The following is an 18,704-nucleotide window of genomic DNA, read 5'->3' as shown; positions in this document are numbered from 1 at the left end:
GTCTTTGGAAGGTATACAGAAATCTCATTAACAGGACTTTGATATTATAACCAGTTTGAGTCAATTTTGAAAATTATTGTATGGAAGTTAAGAAAATATGCATGTTCTGCGAATTTGAAGAATATTTGAGCATTATTATTGAACATTGAGGGTCGTAGTCTTGATGCAAGAAATTATTTAATTGTTTTCTCCTCTTGTACAGGCTCATTTACTTGAATGTCCTTATCAGGAAGTTCGATGTGCACGCAGGGGATGTACAGAAAAGGTTCAAAGGAAAGATTTAGCTGACCATTTAAATTCAAGCTGTACATATCGGGAGCAAGCCTGTAAATACTGCAAGAAAAAAATCACGATTGCAGAGTTAAAGGTAAAATACTCCACAATAAATGTAACCATGTTTCTTTATACAGTTGCTGAGTTTATGCAAGTTTTCAGAACAATTGGAAGAATGTAGAAAAATTGGACCTATTTGGTATTACTGATGATAATTTCATCCCTTGGTCACACTTTCCTTTGTAGCTGGCACCACGACTTTGTGTTCTTGCACCTTTTTAGCTTTTGTTAGTGATGTATGCTATATTTTTGCAAAAGCAGTAGTGAGGGTACTCACGTGCATCCCCATTTCCTGCACATCTGCTCCCCACCCCCCCCCCCCACCCCACCCCACCTTTTTCCCGAGGCAGAATTGACCATGCTGACTGAGTTGCCCAGCGAGCCGGTCCATATGGGCTATGTTTGGCCCATTGCCCTCTAAACCTCTCCTATCCATGTATTTATCTAAATGGCTTTTAAATGCTGCTAATGTGCTCACCTCAACCACTATTTCTGGCAGCTCATTCCAAATACACACCACCCTTTGCTTGAAGAAGCTGTCGTGATGTCCCTTTTTAAATCTCTCACACCTGATCTTAAACCTATGCCCTCTTGTTTTTAGCACCCCCTCCCTGGGAAAAAGGGTATGTGTTTTAATTTTGTTGATGCGTCTCATGATTTTATATACCTCTATCAGGTCACACCCAATCTCCTACATTCCAGGGAATAAAGTCCTGTTCTACGCAACCTCTCCTTGCAGCTCAGGCCCCCCCCAAGTCCTGGCAACATTCTGGTAAATCTTTTCTGAACTCTTTCTAGTTTAATAATATCTTTCCTATAATAGAGTGACCAAAACTGTGCACAGTACTCCAAGTGCAGCCTCACCAACGTCATGTATAACTGCATCATAACTTCCCAACTCCTACACTCAATGCCTTGATTGATAAAGGCCAGTGTGCCAAATGCCTTCTTCACCACCCTGTCTACCTGTGACACTGCTTTCAGCGAACTTTGCCCTAGCATTCCTAGGTCTCTATGTTCCATAACACTCCCCAAGGCCCGAACATTATAAGTCCTACCCTGGCTTGATTTCCCAAAATGCAATACCTCAAATTTATCTGGATTGAAAGTCACTTGCCAATCCTCACTCCACATACTTAGTTGATCAAGATCCCCCTGTAATTTTTACATAACCTTCTAAACTTTCTATAACACCACCTATTTTAGTATCATCTGCAAACTTACTAACCATTCCTTGTACATCCAAGTCATTTATATAAATTACAAACAACAAAGGTCTCAGCACCAACCCATGTGGCACACCACTAAACACAGACCTCCAGCGTGAGAAACAACCCTCAACATCACCCTCTGCTTCCTACCACTGAGCCAATTATGAATCCAATCCACTCCCATGAGATCTAACCTTCCAGACAAGCCTGACATGAGGGACCTTGTCAAAGGCCTTGCTAAAGTCCACATAGACAACATTCACTGCCCTACCCTCATCTACCCTCCTGGTTACCTCCTTGAAGAACTCCAAGAGATTTGTCAGGCGTGACTTCCCATGCAGAAAGCCGTGCTGACTGTCCCGAATCAGACCCTGTCTCTCCAAATGTTGGTAGATCCTGTCCCCCAGAATCTCCTCTAGCAATCTACCCACCACTGATGTCAGACTCACTGGCCTGTAGTTTCCTGGCTTGTTTTTGCCACCCTTTTTAAATAATGGTACCATATTAACCACTCTCCAGTCCTCCAGAACCTCAGCTGTGGCCAGAGATGAAGCAAAAATCTCTTCAAGGGCCTCTGCAATTTCTTCTCCATCTTCCTACCAGGTTCAAGAATGCACCAAGTCAGGCCCTGGGGATTTATCCACCTTAATGCACTTTAAGGCCTTTAATACCTCCTCACTGCTAATTTGTATGTGGTGCATGACATCACCACTCATTTCCCCTATTTCCTTAGCTTCCATTGTTTTCTCCACAGTAAAAACTGAAGAGAAATATTCATTAAAAATCTCACCCATTTCCTTTAGTTCCACACACAGACAGCCATGCTGATCTTTAAGGGGACCAATTCTTTCCCAGCCACCCTTTTACTCTTACTATATCTATAGAATCTCTTGAGATTTTGCTTCACCTTGCCTGCCAGATCCTTCTCGTATCCTCTTTTTGCCCTCCTAACTTCTCTCTTAAGGGCACTCCTACACTTCTTGTAATCGTCAAGAGATTCACTGGTTCCTAATTGCTTATGCACTGTGTATGCTTCCCTCTTTTTCTTAACCAGAGCCTCAATATCTTTTGTCAACCAGGGTTCCCTAAACCTGCCAGCCTTGTCCCTCACCTAACAGGAACATGTAAACCTGAGCTCTTGACATCACACATTTGAAAACCTTTGACTTGGCAGGCACTCCTTTCCCTGCAAACAATCTCACCCATTCAACCACTGCAAGATCCTGCCTAATGGCTCCAATATTTGCTCTGCCCCAGTTTGGGACCTGTGAACCTACCGTATGTTTCTCCATAACTATTTTCAAACTATGAAAACTATGATCACTCAAATTATGATCACTGGAGCCAAAATGCTCCCTGACTGCCACTTCTACCACTTGCCCTACCTCATTCCCCAGGAGGAGGTCCAGTGTTGCATCTTCTCTAATAGGTCCCTCTATATATTTATCAAGGAAGCTTTCTTGGACATTTCACATATTTCACTCCATCCAAGCCTTTCACACTATGGTTGGCCCAATCTTAGGGAAGTTAAAATATCCCACTAATGTTACCTTATGTTTACAACTAGCTACAATATCTCTACATATCTGCTCCTCCAATTCCTGCTGACTATTGGGGGGCGTATAATACAATCCCATCAGAGTGACCATCCCCATTCTATTTCTATCTGTATGACTTCACTGGATGATCCCCCAAGAATATCCTCTCTAAGGACCATTGTTATGTCCTCTTTCATCCTCTCTTACCTGTACCTCTGTCAAACTTGTAGCATCTTTATCCTGGAACATTGAGCTGCCAGTCCTTCCCTTCTCTCGGCCATGTATCTGTTATGGCTATGATATCCCGGTCCCCAGAGCCAATCCACGCCCTGAGTTTGTCCACCTTACCTGTAAAGCCTCTTGAATTGAAACAAAATATGAATAAAATAAAACCTAGAGATGTTAACCAAAGGTATAACACTTATCCCTTTCATCTACTCCCTCACCACCATCCAGGGACATAGACATTAAAGGTGAGGCAACGTTTCATGTGCACCTCTTCCAACCTCATCTTTTGCATTTGGTTTTTGCAATGTGGCCTCCTCTACATTGATGAGACCAAGCATAGACCAGGTGACCAATTTGCAGATCACCTGCACTCTGTCTGCAATGGACATCTTGACCTTCCAGTTGCATGTCATTTCCACTCCCCTTCCCATTCTCTCCTTGGCCTTCTCCACTGCCACAGTGAGGCCAAACACAAACCAGAAGAACAGCACCTCAAAATCTGCTTGTGTAACCTACAGCGAAATGATATACTGAATTTTCCAATTTCACGTAACTCACTCCGCCTGTGTTAGTTTCCTACTCCCACCAGTCTACCCAGGTCTCTCTCCCTTTGATCACCTTTTCCGTCCTGCCTCTCATTGCCCTTCCACATCTGGTTCCATCTGCAATCACCCACGCACCTATCTACCTGCATCTCTTCAACCTTGGTTCACCTTTTCTTATCCCCTCTCCCACCTAGTTCCATCTGCACATCATCCCTCCTTTATCTGGGTTCCACCTATCAACTACCAGCCCTTGTCTTAGTCCTTCCTCCTCCCCTTCCCATCTAGCTCCATCTGCCTCCTCTCAGCCTTCCCTACTCCTCTCCCCCACCTGGTTTTATCTACCCATCATCCTCCCCCCAACCCCCACCCCCTTATCCCACCTATCAGCCACCAGTCTCTGTCTCACTCCTCCCTGTTGCTTCTGTGTAGTGGCTATCTTCCCTCTATACTCTTAGTCCGATGCAGTTCTCGACCTTCAACCATCCCTTCTACAGATGCTGCTTGAGCTGCTGAGTTCTTCCAGCAGTTTTTTTTTGTTCCAGATTCCAGGGTCTGCAGTTTTTTGTGTCTTCCTAGTAAAGGAACTTCTCCCTTGGTAGTTAGCGTGGTGATTAGGAAATGGCTTTGGAAATTTAGCTCTGATAAATGAAAGGTATAAATGCAAATTGTTATTTTTATGCCAAGTGTCACGAACCAGCAACAAAAGAAACACACTGAGCATGATTCAGTGTTAAAAACTATTTTATTAATTACTACTTATGATAATACGTAAAATAAAAGTAAAAATGTTAGTATGTTAGAATTCAAAAATGTTAAACCTCGAACGTTAACCCCAAAACTAAACTCGTCGTGTGTGTGTGTGTGTGACAAAGTCCCAAACTCCAAGTTCCAGAATGGTTCTTAAAGTTCAGTTCCGCAAGCCATAAGGTGAAACATGAGCAAGGGCTTCTTCAACAACCACCATTGTCTGAAGATAAGACGTAGACGTAGAGAAACATAGAGAGAGAGTACATATGAAATCCAAATGTTCCACGATGGAACCCAAACGACACTTCAGTGTTTACTCGGTAGTGACTTCCTCACCCCGAAAAGCATCCGAATTGTGGTCGTCCACACACAAATACCTGTTTCCTTCTACAGGTCAGCAACAAAGTGAACTCCACTGGATTACTTCCAACTTCCATACATGGATTTCAGTAGCAAACACAGTTATTGTTTCTCATCCATCGATAGAGAAAACAAGCAGGCTGGTGTCTCTCTCCCTCCTCTCTCTCTCTCCTCTCTCTCTCTCCTTCTTCTTCTAACTTCTTCAACAACGTCATTACGTCCTTTATCTTCTATTGACGTAAGCACGCCCCACACACACATACACACACACTCTCTATCTTAAAGGGACTTTCACTGAGTCCGTAACACAAGCTAATAAGAGCTCAGCACCTCATTTAAGATGTAGGGAGCAGAATTAGACTCGATTTTTATACACCGCCTATTACCTTGTAAAAGAGGTCTGGCATTTTTTCAAAAGGAGCAGTATGGCTTTATGGTAAGACTGAAGCCACAAATTGAAGAAAAAGCTTTAACCCAATATGTGGATTATTTATCAATGGCTTCTGAGATCATGCATAACTTCGATTTATGTTACAACACATCTGATTTTTAGGAAACCCCAGTGATTATTTTTCTCTTGTATAACACAACTTGACATTTATATTTCTCATCAGCTGATTGTTCTTCTTAAGCAATAATAAAATCAGAAAATGATGGAAACACTCAGAACATCAATGGCAAGAGAAATGGAATTAACATCTCTGTATCAAAGAACTTCCATTGGAATATTCTGATGAAGGGTCTTCAACCTGAAATGTCAACTTTTTCTCTTTCCACAGATGCTGTGTGACTTGCTGAGAGTTTCCAGCAATCTTTTCTTTTTATTTTAGATTTCCAGCATCTGCATTTTTTTTGTTCTTCAAAACCAGTTGTTAGGGAGATGTAAACCAAAGTGGCTTGAATTTAATCACAAATAATTACTGCTTGGTTGAACATATGATCAAATTGAAGCTACTTTCTATTTTCACTTGTTCATGGGATTTCAGCATCTCTGACTAGGCCAGAATTTATTGCCCTTCTCTTTCTGCCCTTGACTAGTTGGTGGTGTGCAGTGGCTCAAGAAAATTGAGCCACTGCAACCCTTATGGTGAAGGTACTCCCACAGTTCTGTCGGGAAGGGATTCGCAGGGTTTTGACATGGCAACCAAAAGGTAATTTAAATGTATTCCAAACCTATAATGTGCATGACTTGGAAGGGGACCTGCAGTTGTTGATGTTTTCATGTGCCTGGCCTCTTAGGCAGTAGAGCTGATGGGTTTTGTAGAGCTGCATTGGTGAGTTGGGAAAGTACAACTTGTAACTGGTTCAACTACAATTACGATGTGCTGGTGGTGGACAGATTGAATAGATGGGTGCCAGTCAAGTGGAATGCCTCATTCTGAATAGTTTTGTTGGAGATTTACTCATCCAAGCAGAAGGAGTGCATTCTACCATACTCCTGATTTGTGCCTTGTATCTAATGAAAAGGATTTGAGGAATTGGGAGGTGAATCTCTCGCTGCTATTCTTTGACCTGCTATTGTAGCTACAAAATCTAATCCAGTGAGGTTTCTGCTCAATGGTGGTATAAGAGCATATTAAAGGAAATTGAAGAGAATAATGCCATTGAACATTAAGAGCTGGGATTTTTATCCTCGTTTGATAGTAATGATTATTGTCTGTCACTTGTATGGTGCAAATGCTACTTGTCTCAAATCAGAACATCCCTGATGTATGGTATTTGTAGCATTTCAACATAGGCTGCCTCATTATCCATGAAGTTGTGAATGAAACTAAGCACTGATCCTCTGTGAATATTTCCATTTCTGACCCTATGATGAAGCAGCTGAATGTAGTCAAACACAGGACATTGCTCTGAGCAGCACTTGCAGCACAGCCCTAGAGCTGACATGGTTGTCCAACAACATCATCATCCATTTCCTTTGTGCTGGATATGACTTCATCCAGCAGAGATATGCTCATTGACTTCAACTTTTCTAGGAGTCTTAATGCTAGGTGTAGCGGTAAGGGTGGCCACTTTCACCTTCTCTGTGAATTTACTTATTTGTTTGTGTAAGACTAATGAAATTTGAAACAAAGTGGTTCTGATGGAACCCAGACTTGGCAACAGTAAGTAAATTATTGGGAAGTGCCATTGAATGGCATCGTCAAAGACATGTTCATCACTTTGCTGACTAGCCCAATGAGACTTCTGCTAATCCAGAGAATGATGGCCTACCGGGTTTTATTTTTGTAGTTGATTGGTTTGGAGAAAGCTATACCATATTCTCATTTGTTTTTACCTTAACTCTCTCTGGGGAAACTCCAGTGCATTGCCAAGTTTGACACAAAGGAGAATGTTCAGTGGGAGGAAATGGGCATGAGGAATGAAGCAGGCTTGAAAATAATTTAACTGCATGCCTCATGCATATTTTTCAGTAGAATGCATCAAAGTAGATATAATTTCAAAAATTCCAGTGATTGAGACTGAACATTTCTGGTTGAATGCTCTGAGCAATTCTACAGGTAGTTTCCATCACCAAGTTAAATTAGTGACATTAATGTTTATAGAATGATGTGTGACTAGAATTAAATAGATGGAAATAAGTTTTACTAATGGATGTACAATCTTCAAGAGAATAGTATTCAGTAAAAAAAATTTTTCTTTTTCTTTTATTCTCTTAGAAACATGAAGACTTTGACTGTCCTGCATTCCCAGTCCTATGCCCTAACAAGTGCAATACTTTTATTCTGAGAGGAGAGGTAAGTTGCTATTTTTAAATTCCCTCACAGTACATTTTAAAAATTTGGTCATAAACAGCTGATTATGTATTGAATTGGTGCAGAGTATGGACTTTGATTGCAAAATATAACATTTAATCCTCCTGAAGAAAATGATCACATATAACGTCTCTTCAAATAAAATAGCAAGGTGAAAAGTACCCTTGTAACAGAAAACAAAAGATTGGAACTAATTCCTATTTTTTATTTATTTTTGGGCGATCTGAGCATCACTGGCAAGGCCAACATTTATGGCCCATCACTAACTGCCCTCAATATGGGCTGCACAGTGGCGCAGCTGGTAAGCCATTGCTTCACCACTCCAGCGACACAGGTTCAATCCTGACTTCCACTGCTGTCTTTGTGGACTTTACATGTTCTCTCTGTGATTGTATGTTCCGATTTCCTCCCACATCCCAAAAATATGAGGATTGCCAGGTTAATTGGCCACTGTAAATTGCCCGAGTTGATGAAAACTTGGGAGGATGAAAATGGGTCAGGGTAGGATTAGTGTAAAAGTGGGTGCTTGATGGTCAGTGGGGGCTAAGTGGGCTTGAAGGGCCTGTTTCACTGCTGTATCTCTGGCTTTATAAGATGGTTGTGAGCCATTACCTTAGACTGCTGAGTCCTTCTAGTGAAGGTACTCTCGAAATGCTGTTGGGGAGGGAAGGAGTTCCAAGAATTGGATCCAGTGTTGATGAAGGAATAGCAATATATTTGCAAGTCAGGATAGTGTGTAACCTTTGGGAGGGAACCTGCAGGTGGTGTTCTCATGGGCCTGAAGCCCTTGTCCTCCTCGGTGGTAGAAGTCATGAATTTGGAAGGTGCTGCATGCAAAGAATTTCTGTTGTGAGCTGTATAAAGTGCTTTGTTTGAAGAGTTTTGGGCATGGTCTCTGATCATCCTTTTGCCCTTCATGTAGTTAATTTTGATTTGATGAATATGCATGCTGTTGTGTGATAAGTCAGGAAGTTGTCTGAACTTGCTAAAAGGCAACAAGAATGAAAAGTGAATGCACTCTTTGTCCTTGGTTCATATTGCAAGAGTTTCTGAAAGCTTAACATGACATTAGTGCAGTTTCAACATGGAACTGAAGACATCTTAGGCATGTTTATTTAGGCATCTTAGTTCCATGCCATATTACTGGCATTTAACCCCTTGAATATGTCAAGAGGGCCACAATACCTTTATTTCCAAATTTGCTGGCTGAGTTCTCCCAATAATATCCCAGCTGTGCTCTGACATTTGACTCAACATGAGTGTAGTGGCAGAGCACATACTTGCTAAATTCATGCTGGGGAATCTGCTAACTGAATCTCCACCAGGTTAGACCTGCCTCAGAAACAGTGGGTCCATCCATTTGAATAGAGAGGAATGGCTAAATATTTCATTGTTTGAATTAATTAAGTTTGATTTAATGCTTTTAAATATTTAACTTTTTTTTTAGTAATTAAAGTGTTTTTTAAATTTTCTGTATTTTAAAATGTGCTTAATTGAATCTTTCTGACTTTGAGTTTGGATGTATTTGAAGTTGTAGTATGAAAGATCAGGGGTTAGATGACAGTGACAACACTACTGACCCCCATGGTCGGATGATAGCATTGCCTATCAGGTCGGAGGCTACACCACTGTCAATCAAGGGTCCGGCTCCGCCCCACCCATTAAAGAGCACACCTGAGGATTGGCTCGTAACCCACCTTTGTTCTTGACCCTGAATCATTGGCTTGTTTCACCTGAGCGGGCTCCACCTCACTACAGCCCTATAAAAGATGGTACACGTGAGCTCTCTTCCTCTTTTCCGATTGCTGCCGGGGTCGAGACCACAGGTGAAAGGGTGCACTTCCACGGGGGTCTAGGAGCGTACTGAGTAGATTCCCAGTGGCATAGAGCCGTTGTTTGTCCCGATTCAGGGGGTCCAGACAACGTACTTGTTCGTTCCCTGATCGTTTGTACTAGTTCATTGTGTGTATGTGTGTGAGCGTGTGTGCACTTCACCCCTGTTGCGTCTCCCCCACGTTTCGCGATCACCTTAGTGTGAGTGTGCGAGGGTGCATTTGTTCCTTCACATTCTGTTCCTGCGTTGGTCTTTGTGAATAAAATCGTCCTTTTAAAGTACAAAGACTGTGTGTCCAGAAACCTTTATCTTTAAGATACCAAAAGAACCTTTCTCATAACAGAAGTTGACAGTTTTGATAGCTGCAAGGCTAGTGTCATGTCTTTTCCATTTGTAAAATAAAAATCAGTTGTTACCTGGACAGGGCTTGTTCTGGCCCACCCACATCACAACAGTATGTTGCTGTAGGCCACACATCTATACGGGGCTTTATCATTTGAGATCTGGTACTTTTAAGGCAATACTGGGGGATCTGCAAAAGGCAAGTTTGTACTCTCTCCATATATCTGTAGCAAGTGTGAGTGGTTCCCTGCTGGCAGCAAGCTCTCATCCCTTTTGTTCCTCATTAAATAGCAAAAGTACATGAAATTTAAGAAAATTAATATTGGTGTGTGAAGCTTGGTTTGTAGTTTCACTGCACATAGTGTACAGAGTAAATTTCAAGTTATAGGCAGATCAACATAAGTCTTTCAGTGTTTTTGTTTACTATATTTTATATGTTGTTTACTTGGGTAATTTGAGGACTTGATGTGCATTTTCTCCTGATGAGAAATGACAGTGTGATTCCCTGGTAACAACAGTGTTTTATTTTGCTTTTAAGTTGACGTTTGCAGTTGATGGCACAAAATGCAGCTGATAAAGATGGTACACTCTCTTCAAATTTGCTCATGGTTTTCACGACTGACATTAAACATGGGAGGTGCTCAAATCTTGTGGGAATGTTTACTAAAAGATGCTGGAAATCACAAATATCTACTAGAAGTGCTTCAGCAGACCCAGTGGCCTCTGTTGGAAAGAGCAGTAATTTCAGGCCAAGGACCCTTCAGTGCTTAAAATCGCAATTGCCAACTTTATAGATTTGGTTTAATAGTTTAAGTAAAGTCATAGGTTGAATATGATCATTTTAATACTTTGACAAATTTGATCTGTAAGTTGCATTGTGACTATCACTTTCATTTCCTGACTGGTGTAATGAATAACCTTCCTTCTACTTGGAACCTAGTAGTGTTTGAGTTTCACACCATTCCAAGACAAATAAAAATAATTTCCTTTTCTCTCTGCAGTTAAATAACCACCAGTTACAGTGTCTCAATGTGACAATGTCCTGTCCTTTCTCTCAGCATGGATGTAATTTCCAGGTTAGTACAACATTTTAATAATTTTATTCTCATTAAAGTTTAGCTAAGCTGAAAAATCTAGGCACTAAAAATCTAGGTAATAAAATTCTAGTTGTAGAGTTTAGTACAATTGGAGACATCTTGAATTGCAGAGATTAGGCAGAGAAAAAAATCTAATGTACTTTCATTGTACTATAGCAGTTACAGCCATGACGTAACGTGTAAAGTGAAGTTCACACTTTCATGAACTAACTCTGCTTACTGACTCCAGCTGAACTTTGTTGTGAGTCTGTGTTCAAATGCTGTTCCATTGTTTTCTTCACCAACTGTCACTGAACTTGCTTGTGTTTTGCTCTTGTAGGGAAACAACCAGGAACTTAAAGTGCATGAAGTTAATGCAATGGCCCAACATTTAAAATGTGTGCTGGTGAAGAATGAACATCTTGAAAATATGGTAAACAAAGAGAGGGAAATGTGAAATTTCTTAGTTTATCAAAGTGTTTTGTTTTTAAAGTGTGGACAAATTGAATGGTGTGTGCATACCTGATGACTGTTATTTCAGGACTTCTCTGTGATTGCAGGTTTGAGATTCCAGCCAATTGATTGGGGTGAAGAGGGATGAGAGAGGTGTTGGGAGGGAGAGACTGAGGCACAAATCTGCAAGATTACTCTTCCAGCCTGCCTAGCAAAATGTTTTGTGAACCGGTTGTGTGTCACCATTATTCTTTAGAAATGAGTGTTGACACCTGTACTAAAATCATAATATGTCACTGGTTTTGAATACTGAACAAAAGGAAAGCTTGCCTTGGAACAAATAGCTGAACCACTATTCAGATCTTACACATTAGCTTCAGCAAAACCAATCTCTGAAGGAGATGTGCCAGTACAGTTGATCTCTTCTTTGCTGTGGGCTGTGTATCCTTGTCCCACATGTCATTATGATTCTTTCTATGTTAAGATGTCTGTGTCACTTAAATATCCTGCCCATATCCAACCTGCTATCCATATTGCAATTATCTCAGGATGCACGCTATTTTATGTTTTTTCCCTCAGCGACTATGGGAGAAAACATCTACCTTTTTCTCATGACTCAAAGATGGCAAACTTGGTCCCTGATTTGTTTCTTCAGGATAGTGGTGGGATCATTACAATTATGTTAAGAGGAAAACTAGAACAGCTTTTGCCACACTGATTTAGTGACTCCTGCTTGAAGTATTTGTGAATACATGTACAATCAGCCTCCCTAGTACCTCTGAGAAGCCAACTAATCAGAGCTATTTTCAAATTAGTGAAATACTGTGCGGATGCTGCTCTGTGTTTAAGCAACAATTATACTAGTAGCATGTTAAAACTTTTTTGTTTCACTTTCAGCTTCAGAAAGAGCAGTACTTAAAAACAAAGATTGTTTCCTGTTGTGTTTGGAAGATTTGAACGTGGAAGTAATTTATTTAAAAACGAGATGCTTATTATCCTTGATGGTCTGTGTTCTTGCAACCTCTTCTGAGTATTGTCTCACATGCACCTCCATTGCTTATTGTCTTTTGGTTTCTCATTCTGTAGTGCAGTTTAATCTATTGGAAACCCCAGGACATTCTGCTACATGTTTGTTCCAGGATATCTGGGAATGTTATAATTTCTTATAAAGACTTAATTTAGAACGATACCAAGACAGGCTGCTCAGTTTACCTTATTGCTGCTGCCTCTCACTCTCTCTCTATCTCTTTCCATATTAGAGAATTATAAATTAAATACTTTGCTAGAGGCTATGTATATTAATGTTAACATAGTTTAGCTTTAAAGTATTATTAAGAAGTGGTATAATAAAATAAGCTCCAGTTAAAATTAATTTATTGTTGGTAGATTGTTTGGACTGTGGCTGATTTTAGCTGTATGGCATTGAAACTGGTTATTTTGCTTAGTGCCTATCTATGCACCTGCCACACGGTCAGGATATAAAGAGTTACCAGTATTTTCTTTATTCTGCGTGTAGGATGAGCCCAGTCAATGCACCATCTAGTGGCCTGATTGAAGTATACAGAGTCAGAAGGGTGACGTGGGAGCTGAATTGCTGAACAATCTAGCTAGGACCATCTTGTTAATAAAAACTCTCCCCACTTGAAATGTCCAGGTTTAAAATAGATGGGTGGTCATATTGGCCAAATGGTAATTAGCAATATTTATTTGCATTAATTTCAATTTAAAAGTTGCCCGTTACAGACATTCGCATGATTGGTGCATCTTGGGCGTAAAAAACAGTGTCTATTCACTAGATAAGACAAAATACTTTTAAATTGAGAGGCAATCCATAAAAAGTATTGAAATCTTTTTTTCCCAGCACAACTGCTTAACATTATTGACAATTTCTAAGCTTTAGCAATTCAGTAATTAAAAATCCTTCAAATAAGCTGATTAGTGACAGCTATTCAGGTTGTACCTGCTCTACTCAGCATACTTAACCTTGGACAGTGTTGGGTACTTCAATTTTTGAAACTGGGATTTCGTTTCAATACAGCTCTGGAATGACCTGTAGTTTTCATTCACAAAGTTAACCTTTTGGTCTTTTCCTTGCCTCTCTTCAGTCCACTGAAAGCTAACAATGACTGCATAGGCTGAATAGTCTTCTGTGCTGTAACAATTCTATAAAAGTTACAAAGAGTCTGAGGGAAAACTACCAAATAATATGAAAGAGCTTCTACTGGTATATAAAAAGGGAAGAGAGTCACTAAAGTAAACATTGGTCCCTTTTATGATGAAAATGGGGAATTAGCAATGTCAACTAGAGAAATGGCAGAGGTTCTCAATAATTACTTTAGATATGTCTTTACGGTAAAAGAAACTAAAAACATGCCAGTAGTAATAGATAATCAAGGAACTATAGGAAGGGAGGAACTTAATCTCTCTAGTGAAAAGTATCAGGCCAGCTAATAGGGCTAAAGGCTGACAAGTCCCCAGATGTGAAGGCCTACATTCTAATGTCTTAATGTCTATAGCTGCAGTGATAGTGGATGCACTGGTTGTATTCTACCAGAATTCCCTAGATTCTGGAGAAGTCCCAGAAAATTGAATAACTGCAAAAGTAAAACCACTGTTCAAGAAAGGAGAGAGACAAAGCAGGAAATTATAAGCCAGTTAGACTTGCATTTGTTGTGTTTGACAAGTTTAAGAATACTTTGAGACTATAACAAACAGAGTGGATAAAGCAGAACCAGTAGATGTAGTGTATTGGATTTCCAGAAGGCACTTAATAAGGTGTCACTATAAAAGATTACTGCGCAACATGAGAATGCACAGGGTTGGGATTAATATATTGGCTAACTAACAGAAACAGTTGGGGTAAATGGATCATTGTTGTGTTGGTAGTCAGTAACTATTGAAGTGCCAAGGCTATCAGTGCTGGAGCCGCAGCTATTTACAATCTATTTTGACTTGGATGAAGGGATTGAGATGTATGGTAGCTAAATTTGCTGGTGATATACATGGTTTCTGGTTTGGGAACACCTAGATTGACCTCTTTGGTACACAGACTTTAATCAGCAAGTGTGTAGAAGACAGTGACGATGGTGACGTATATTCAGCTTGTTCGGCTGCTGAGTCTTTGAATATGGACCAGTCTACCGACTCAAAGCAGTCGTGTAGAAGCTCAGACCAGCACTGTCCAACTTTCTGTACTCGATCCTTGCATTTCAGTTTCTGTTCTTGCACAGGGAGAAGGAGCATAACTTGGTGGTCTGATTTACCAAAGTGTGGGTGCGTGGGCATGGATTGGTAGGCATCTTTGATGGTTGTGTAGCAATGATCAAGGGTGTTTGAGCCCCTGGTGGGATAGGAGATATGCTGCTAGTATTTCGGTAACACACTCTTGGAATTGGCCTGGTTGAAGTCATCGGCTATGATGAATAGGGTCTTGGTATCCCATTTCAAGGCTGTTGATCACGGAGTATAGTTCATTAAGTGCAGGTTTCACATCTGCTTGGGTTGGGATGTAGACTGCTATCAGGATAGCTGAAGTGAATTCCCGTGGCAGGTAGTATGGGCAGCACTTCACCATTAGATATTCCAAGTCTGGTGAATAGGAATTCGCCAGGACAGTCACATCCAAGCACCATGAGGAGTTGATTAGTAAGCAGACCCCTCTGCCTCTTACTTTGCTGAGGATGCCATATTGTCCATCTGGAAAATGAAAAGGAAGGGTAAGCCATTTTTTTGTTTAAAATCTTCACTTTCTATGTCTCTAAAAAGAGACTTTCAAAGCTCTTTTTCACTTTGAAAGCTGCTGAAAGACATGTTAGATTCTCCCTCTGCTGAGTCACACTGGAGCATCTCTGATAGGGAAATGCATCATTGCTCCTACAGTAACACATTGAAGAGGTTGAGTGATATAATTTCAGGCTGTCTGATAATTGTCAAATCCATCTGACCACTAGACTGTGGTTTAGTTTTCCTGGGTTATTGAGTCTGATGGACATGGCATCTCTTAAATAAATGAGGTAAATACTTCCAACTTGTCTACATTCTGTCCTGCAGATCTAAGGTTCATGTGGAATTCCAGATGGAATTCCCACAGCGTACAAAACATGAATCATAAAGGCAGAAAATATTGGTACTTTCAAAAGCATCAGAAAGAGAATGATTCAGAAGGAGATTTCAATTGACATATTTTTCAGAAGTTCACTTGCTTCCAGGATGGATGTAGAGATTGAGAAAAAGCTTACTCTGAGTATGGTGGTGGAGCAGCAATCAAATGATGGACCAAGTAATCAGAGATCAAATCCCATGAAGGAATTTAAATTCAATTAATAACCTGGCATTTTTTTAAACTGTAGTCATAAGTAACATTGATCGCAAAACTGATTGTTTTGAAAACCCATATGGTTCACTGAAGTCTTTCAAGGGAGGAAATAGATTAATCTGTTCTATATGGGACTTCAGATCCACTACTTCGGTTGACTCTGAAATGGCTGAGCAGTCCAGTCAGTTCAGGGAGCTATTAGGGGTCACCAGGAAATGATTGATGGCCTTTCTAGTGCTACTCAGTTCATGAAAAGTGAATAAATTTTAAAAAGGAGTGAAATGGAAGGAATTCATTTGACAGCTGATGCCTACAGCAAATTCTTTGTTTCCATGGAAAATAGATTACAGGATATCTGATCATGGGATGTTGACATTCTTCTTGGCATTGGAAGATATTGCCAAACACCAGTTTTAAAATCCCAGAGTCCTCATTGGAACAAGAAGTGTTATTCAGAATCTGTAAATCAACAGCCATGCACATGACGAGAGGGAAGATTGCAAGATCAAGGAGTGGTTCAAGGAGACGTTTGTTTTAAAAAAAACATTTCTGATAATATTGATCATCAGCAAGAGAATCTGAGGTTGTATTCTGCTGAAGGATCACCTGAATTAATTAATTCAGCTTTGAATAGATTTAGCATTCTCAGCACAGTCAAGTTTATTACAGCTTTCGGTTTTCATTCCTCTCACTAATTAAGTGCCATACTGTAGTATACTGTGAAAGTTCTAGTTACTGATCACCTTTATGAGCTTGTATTCTACTGGTTTCTTTCTGAATCATGAATACAATACATTTTACAGCCTTCCAGACTTAAAACTGAGTTTAAGAACTTTAGACCTTAACCACCACTCCCATTTCTTTCACCCAGCGAATGTTGTTATTGGAGGAGAACTACACCAGAACCACTGGAGGCAAAGTTTGAACTGGAACTTGAAAGGGGAATGGTATTGGTTTATTATTGTCACACGTACTGAGATACAGTGAAAAGTTTTTGTTTTGTGTGCCTTCCAGACAGACCACGACATGCATAACTACATCGAGGTCATAAAAAGAAAATGAAATGCAGAATATAGTGTTGCTGTTACAAAGAAAGTGTCTTGCAGATAGACAAATAAAGTGCAAGGGCCACGACGAGGTAGATTGGGAGATCAAGAGTTCATCTTTTAGCCCATGAGAGGTCTATTTAAGAGTCTGATAACAGTGGGATAGAAGCTGTCCTTGAATCTGGTGGTACCTGCTCTCAAGCTTTTCTATCTTCTGCCAGTCAGGAGAGGGGAGAAGAGAGAATGACTGGGGTGGGAGGGGTCCTTGATTATGTTAGCTGCTTTCCCGAGGCAGTGGAAAGTGTAGACATAGTTAATGGAAAGGAGGCTGATTTTTATGATAGACTGGGCTGCATTCACAACTTTTTGCAATTTCTTGTGATCCAGGGCAGAGCAGTTGCCATACCAAGCTGTGATGCATCTAGATAGGATGTTCTCTAGGGTGCATCTATAAAAATTGGTAAGGGTCGACTGGGATATGCCAAATTTCCTTAGCCTTCTGAGGAAGTAGAGGTGTTGGTGTGCTTTCTTGGCTGTAGCATCCACATGACTGGAGCAGGACAAATTGTTGGTGATATTTACACTTAGGAACTTGAAGGTCTCAACCATTTCCACCTCAGCATCATTGACACAGGCAGGGCATGTACTCCACCCCACTTGTTGAAGTCAATGACCAGGTCCTCCTCTGTACTTGGAAATCAAAAGAAGCCTGCAAATGCTGGAAATCTGAAATAAAAGAAAATGCTGCAAGCACTTGCCAGGTCAGGCAGCACGTGTGGAAAGGGAAACAATTAATGTTTCAGGTCAAAGACTCCTCGTCTGCTTTCTTTCCACAGATGCTGCCTGACTTGCTAAGTGTTTCCAGCATTTCCTGTTTTTATTCCTCTTCTTGCTGTACATATCTACCCACTGATTTTATGCCATATAAGCTTGCGCCAGAAAAGCTTGTCCTTTGCCATAACTTCCATGCTTCCCTCCACCTCTGTTGTTCTGTTTTAACCCATTCCTGGACATATTTTGTTTCTATTATGTTGAACATCTGGTCTTGATTAAAGGTCAATAACGTTAAATACTAACTCTCTGTTCACTAATGCTGCCTTCCTTGCTGCGTGTGACCAACATTTTCTCAAGTTATTGTAGTTATTCATGAGATCTTCAGAACTGGTTTTGCTATTTTGGATTTAACTTGCTTTTTGTATTTAACAAATCCCATGATAGGTTCCTGTTGTACCACAAATGAGCAGTGAATTAGCTGGTATTCACCAGGGCTGGTGGCCAAGAAGTGCCATGGAACTTAGCAGCTGGTTTATTTTGTTGTTGAGATGTGATACATCAGGAGCTGATTTCATTAAGGGTGTTATTAAGCTGGAAAGGGTGCAGAAAAGATTCAGGAGGATGTTACTGGTACTGGAGAGCTCGAGTTATAAGGAGAGGCTGGATAGACTGAGACTTTTTCCCCTGGAGCATAGGAGTCTGAGGGGTGACCTTATAGAGGTACATAAAATCACGAGGGGTGTGGATAAGGTGGATCATCACATTCTTTTTCTTAGGGTAGTGGAGTTTAAAACTAGAGGACATGGATTTAAAGTGACATGGGAAGGATTTAAAAGGGACCTGAGGAAACGTTTTCACACAGAGGGTGGTGGGTATATTCAACAAACTGCCGGGGAAACTAGAGGTGGGTACAATCACAGTGTTTAAAAGGCATTTAGACAAGTACATGGATAGAAAAGGTTCAGAGGGATATGGGCCAAATGCAGGCAAATGGGACCAGCTCAGATTGATATCATGGTCAGCATGGATGAGTTGGGCTGAAGGGCCCATTTCTGTGCTGTGTAATTCACTCTTTTCTGCAGGTCTCAAGGAATATGGAAGGTGCTTAAAGATGGTGGTGCATCGAGATTTTTTGGGATCGTG

General features: G+C 40.6%; 1 protein-coding gene across 1 annotated transcript in view; it reads left to right on the top strand.

Annotated features, from left to right (window-relative positions):
* The window catches only part of traf3 (TNF receptor-associated factor 3), a 75,928-nt gene that overhangs the window by 44,179 nt on the left and 13,045 nt on the right, over positions 1-18,704 (top strand). The window contains exons 5-8 of the mRNA XM_052025202.1: positions 203-367; positions 7,626-7,703; positions 10,899-10,973; positions 11,314-11,406. Coding sequence (XP_051881162.1) covers positions 203-367; positions 7,626-7,703; positions 10,899-10,973; positions 11,314-11,406 — 411 coding nt within the window. The remainder of the gene's footprint in view (positions 1-202; positions 368-7,625; positions 7,704-10,898; positions 10,974-11,313; positions 11,407-18,704) is intronic.

The sequence above is a fragment of the Pristis pectinata genome, chromosome 1 (assembly GCF_009764475.1).
Source record: "Pristis pectinata isolate sPriPec2 chromosome 1, sPriPec2.1.pri, whole genome shotgun sequence".
Classification (NCBI taxonomy): domain Eukaryota; kingdom Metazoa; phylum Chordata; class Chondrichthyes; order Rhinopristiformes; family Pristidae; genus Pristis; species Pristis pectinata.
This window is presented reverse-complemented; position numbering and strand designations above follow the sequence as displayed.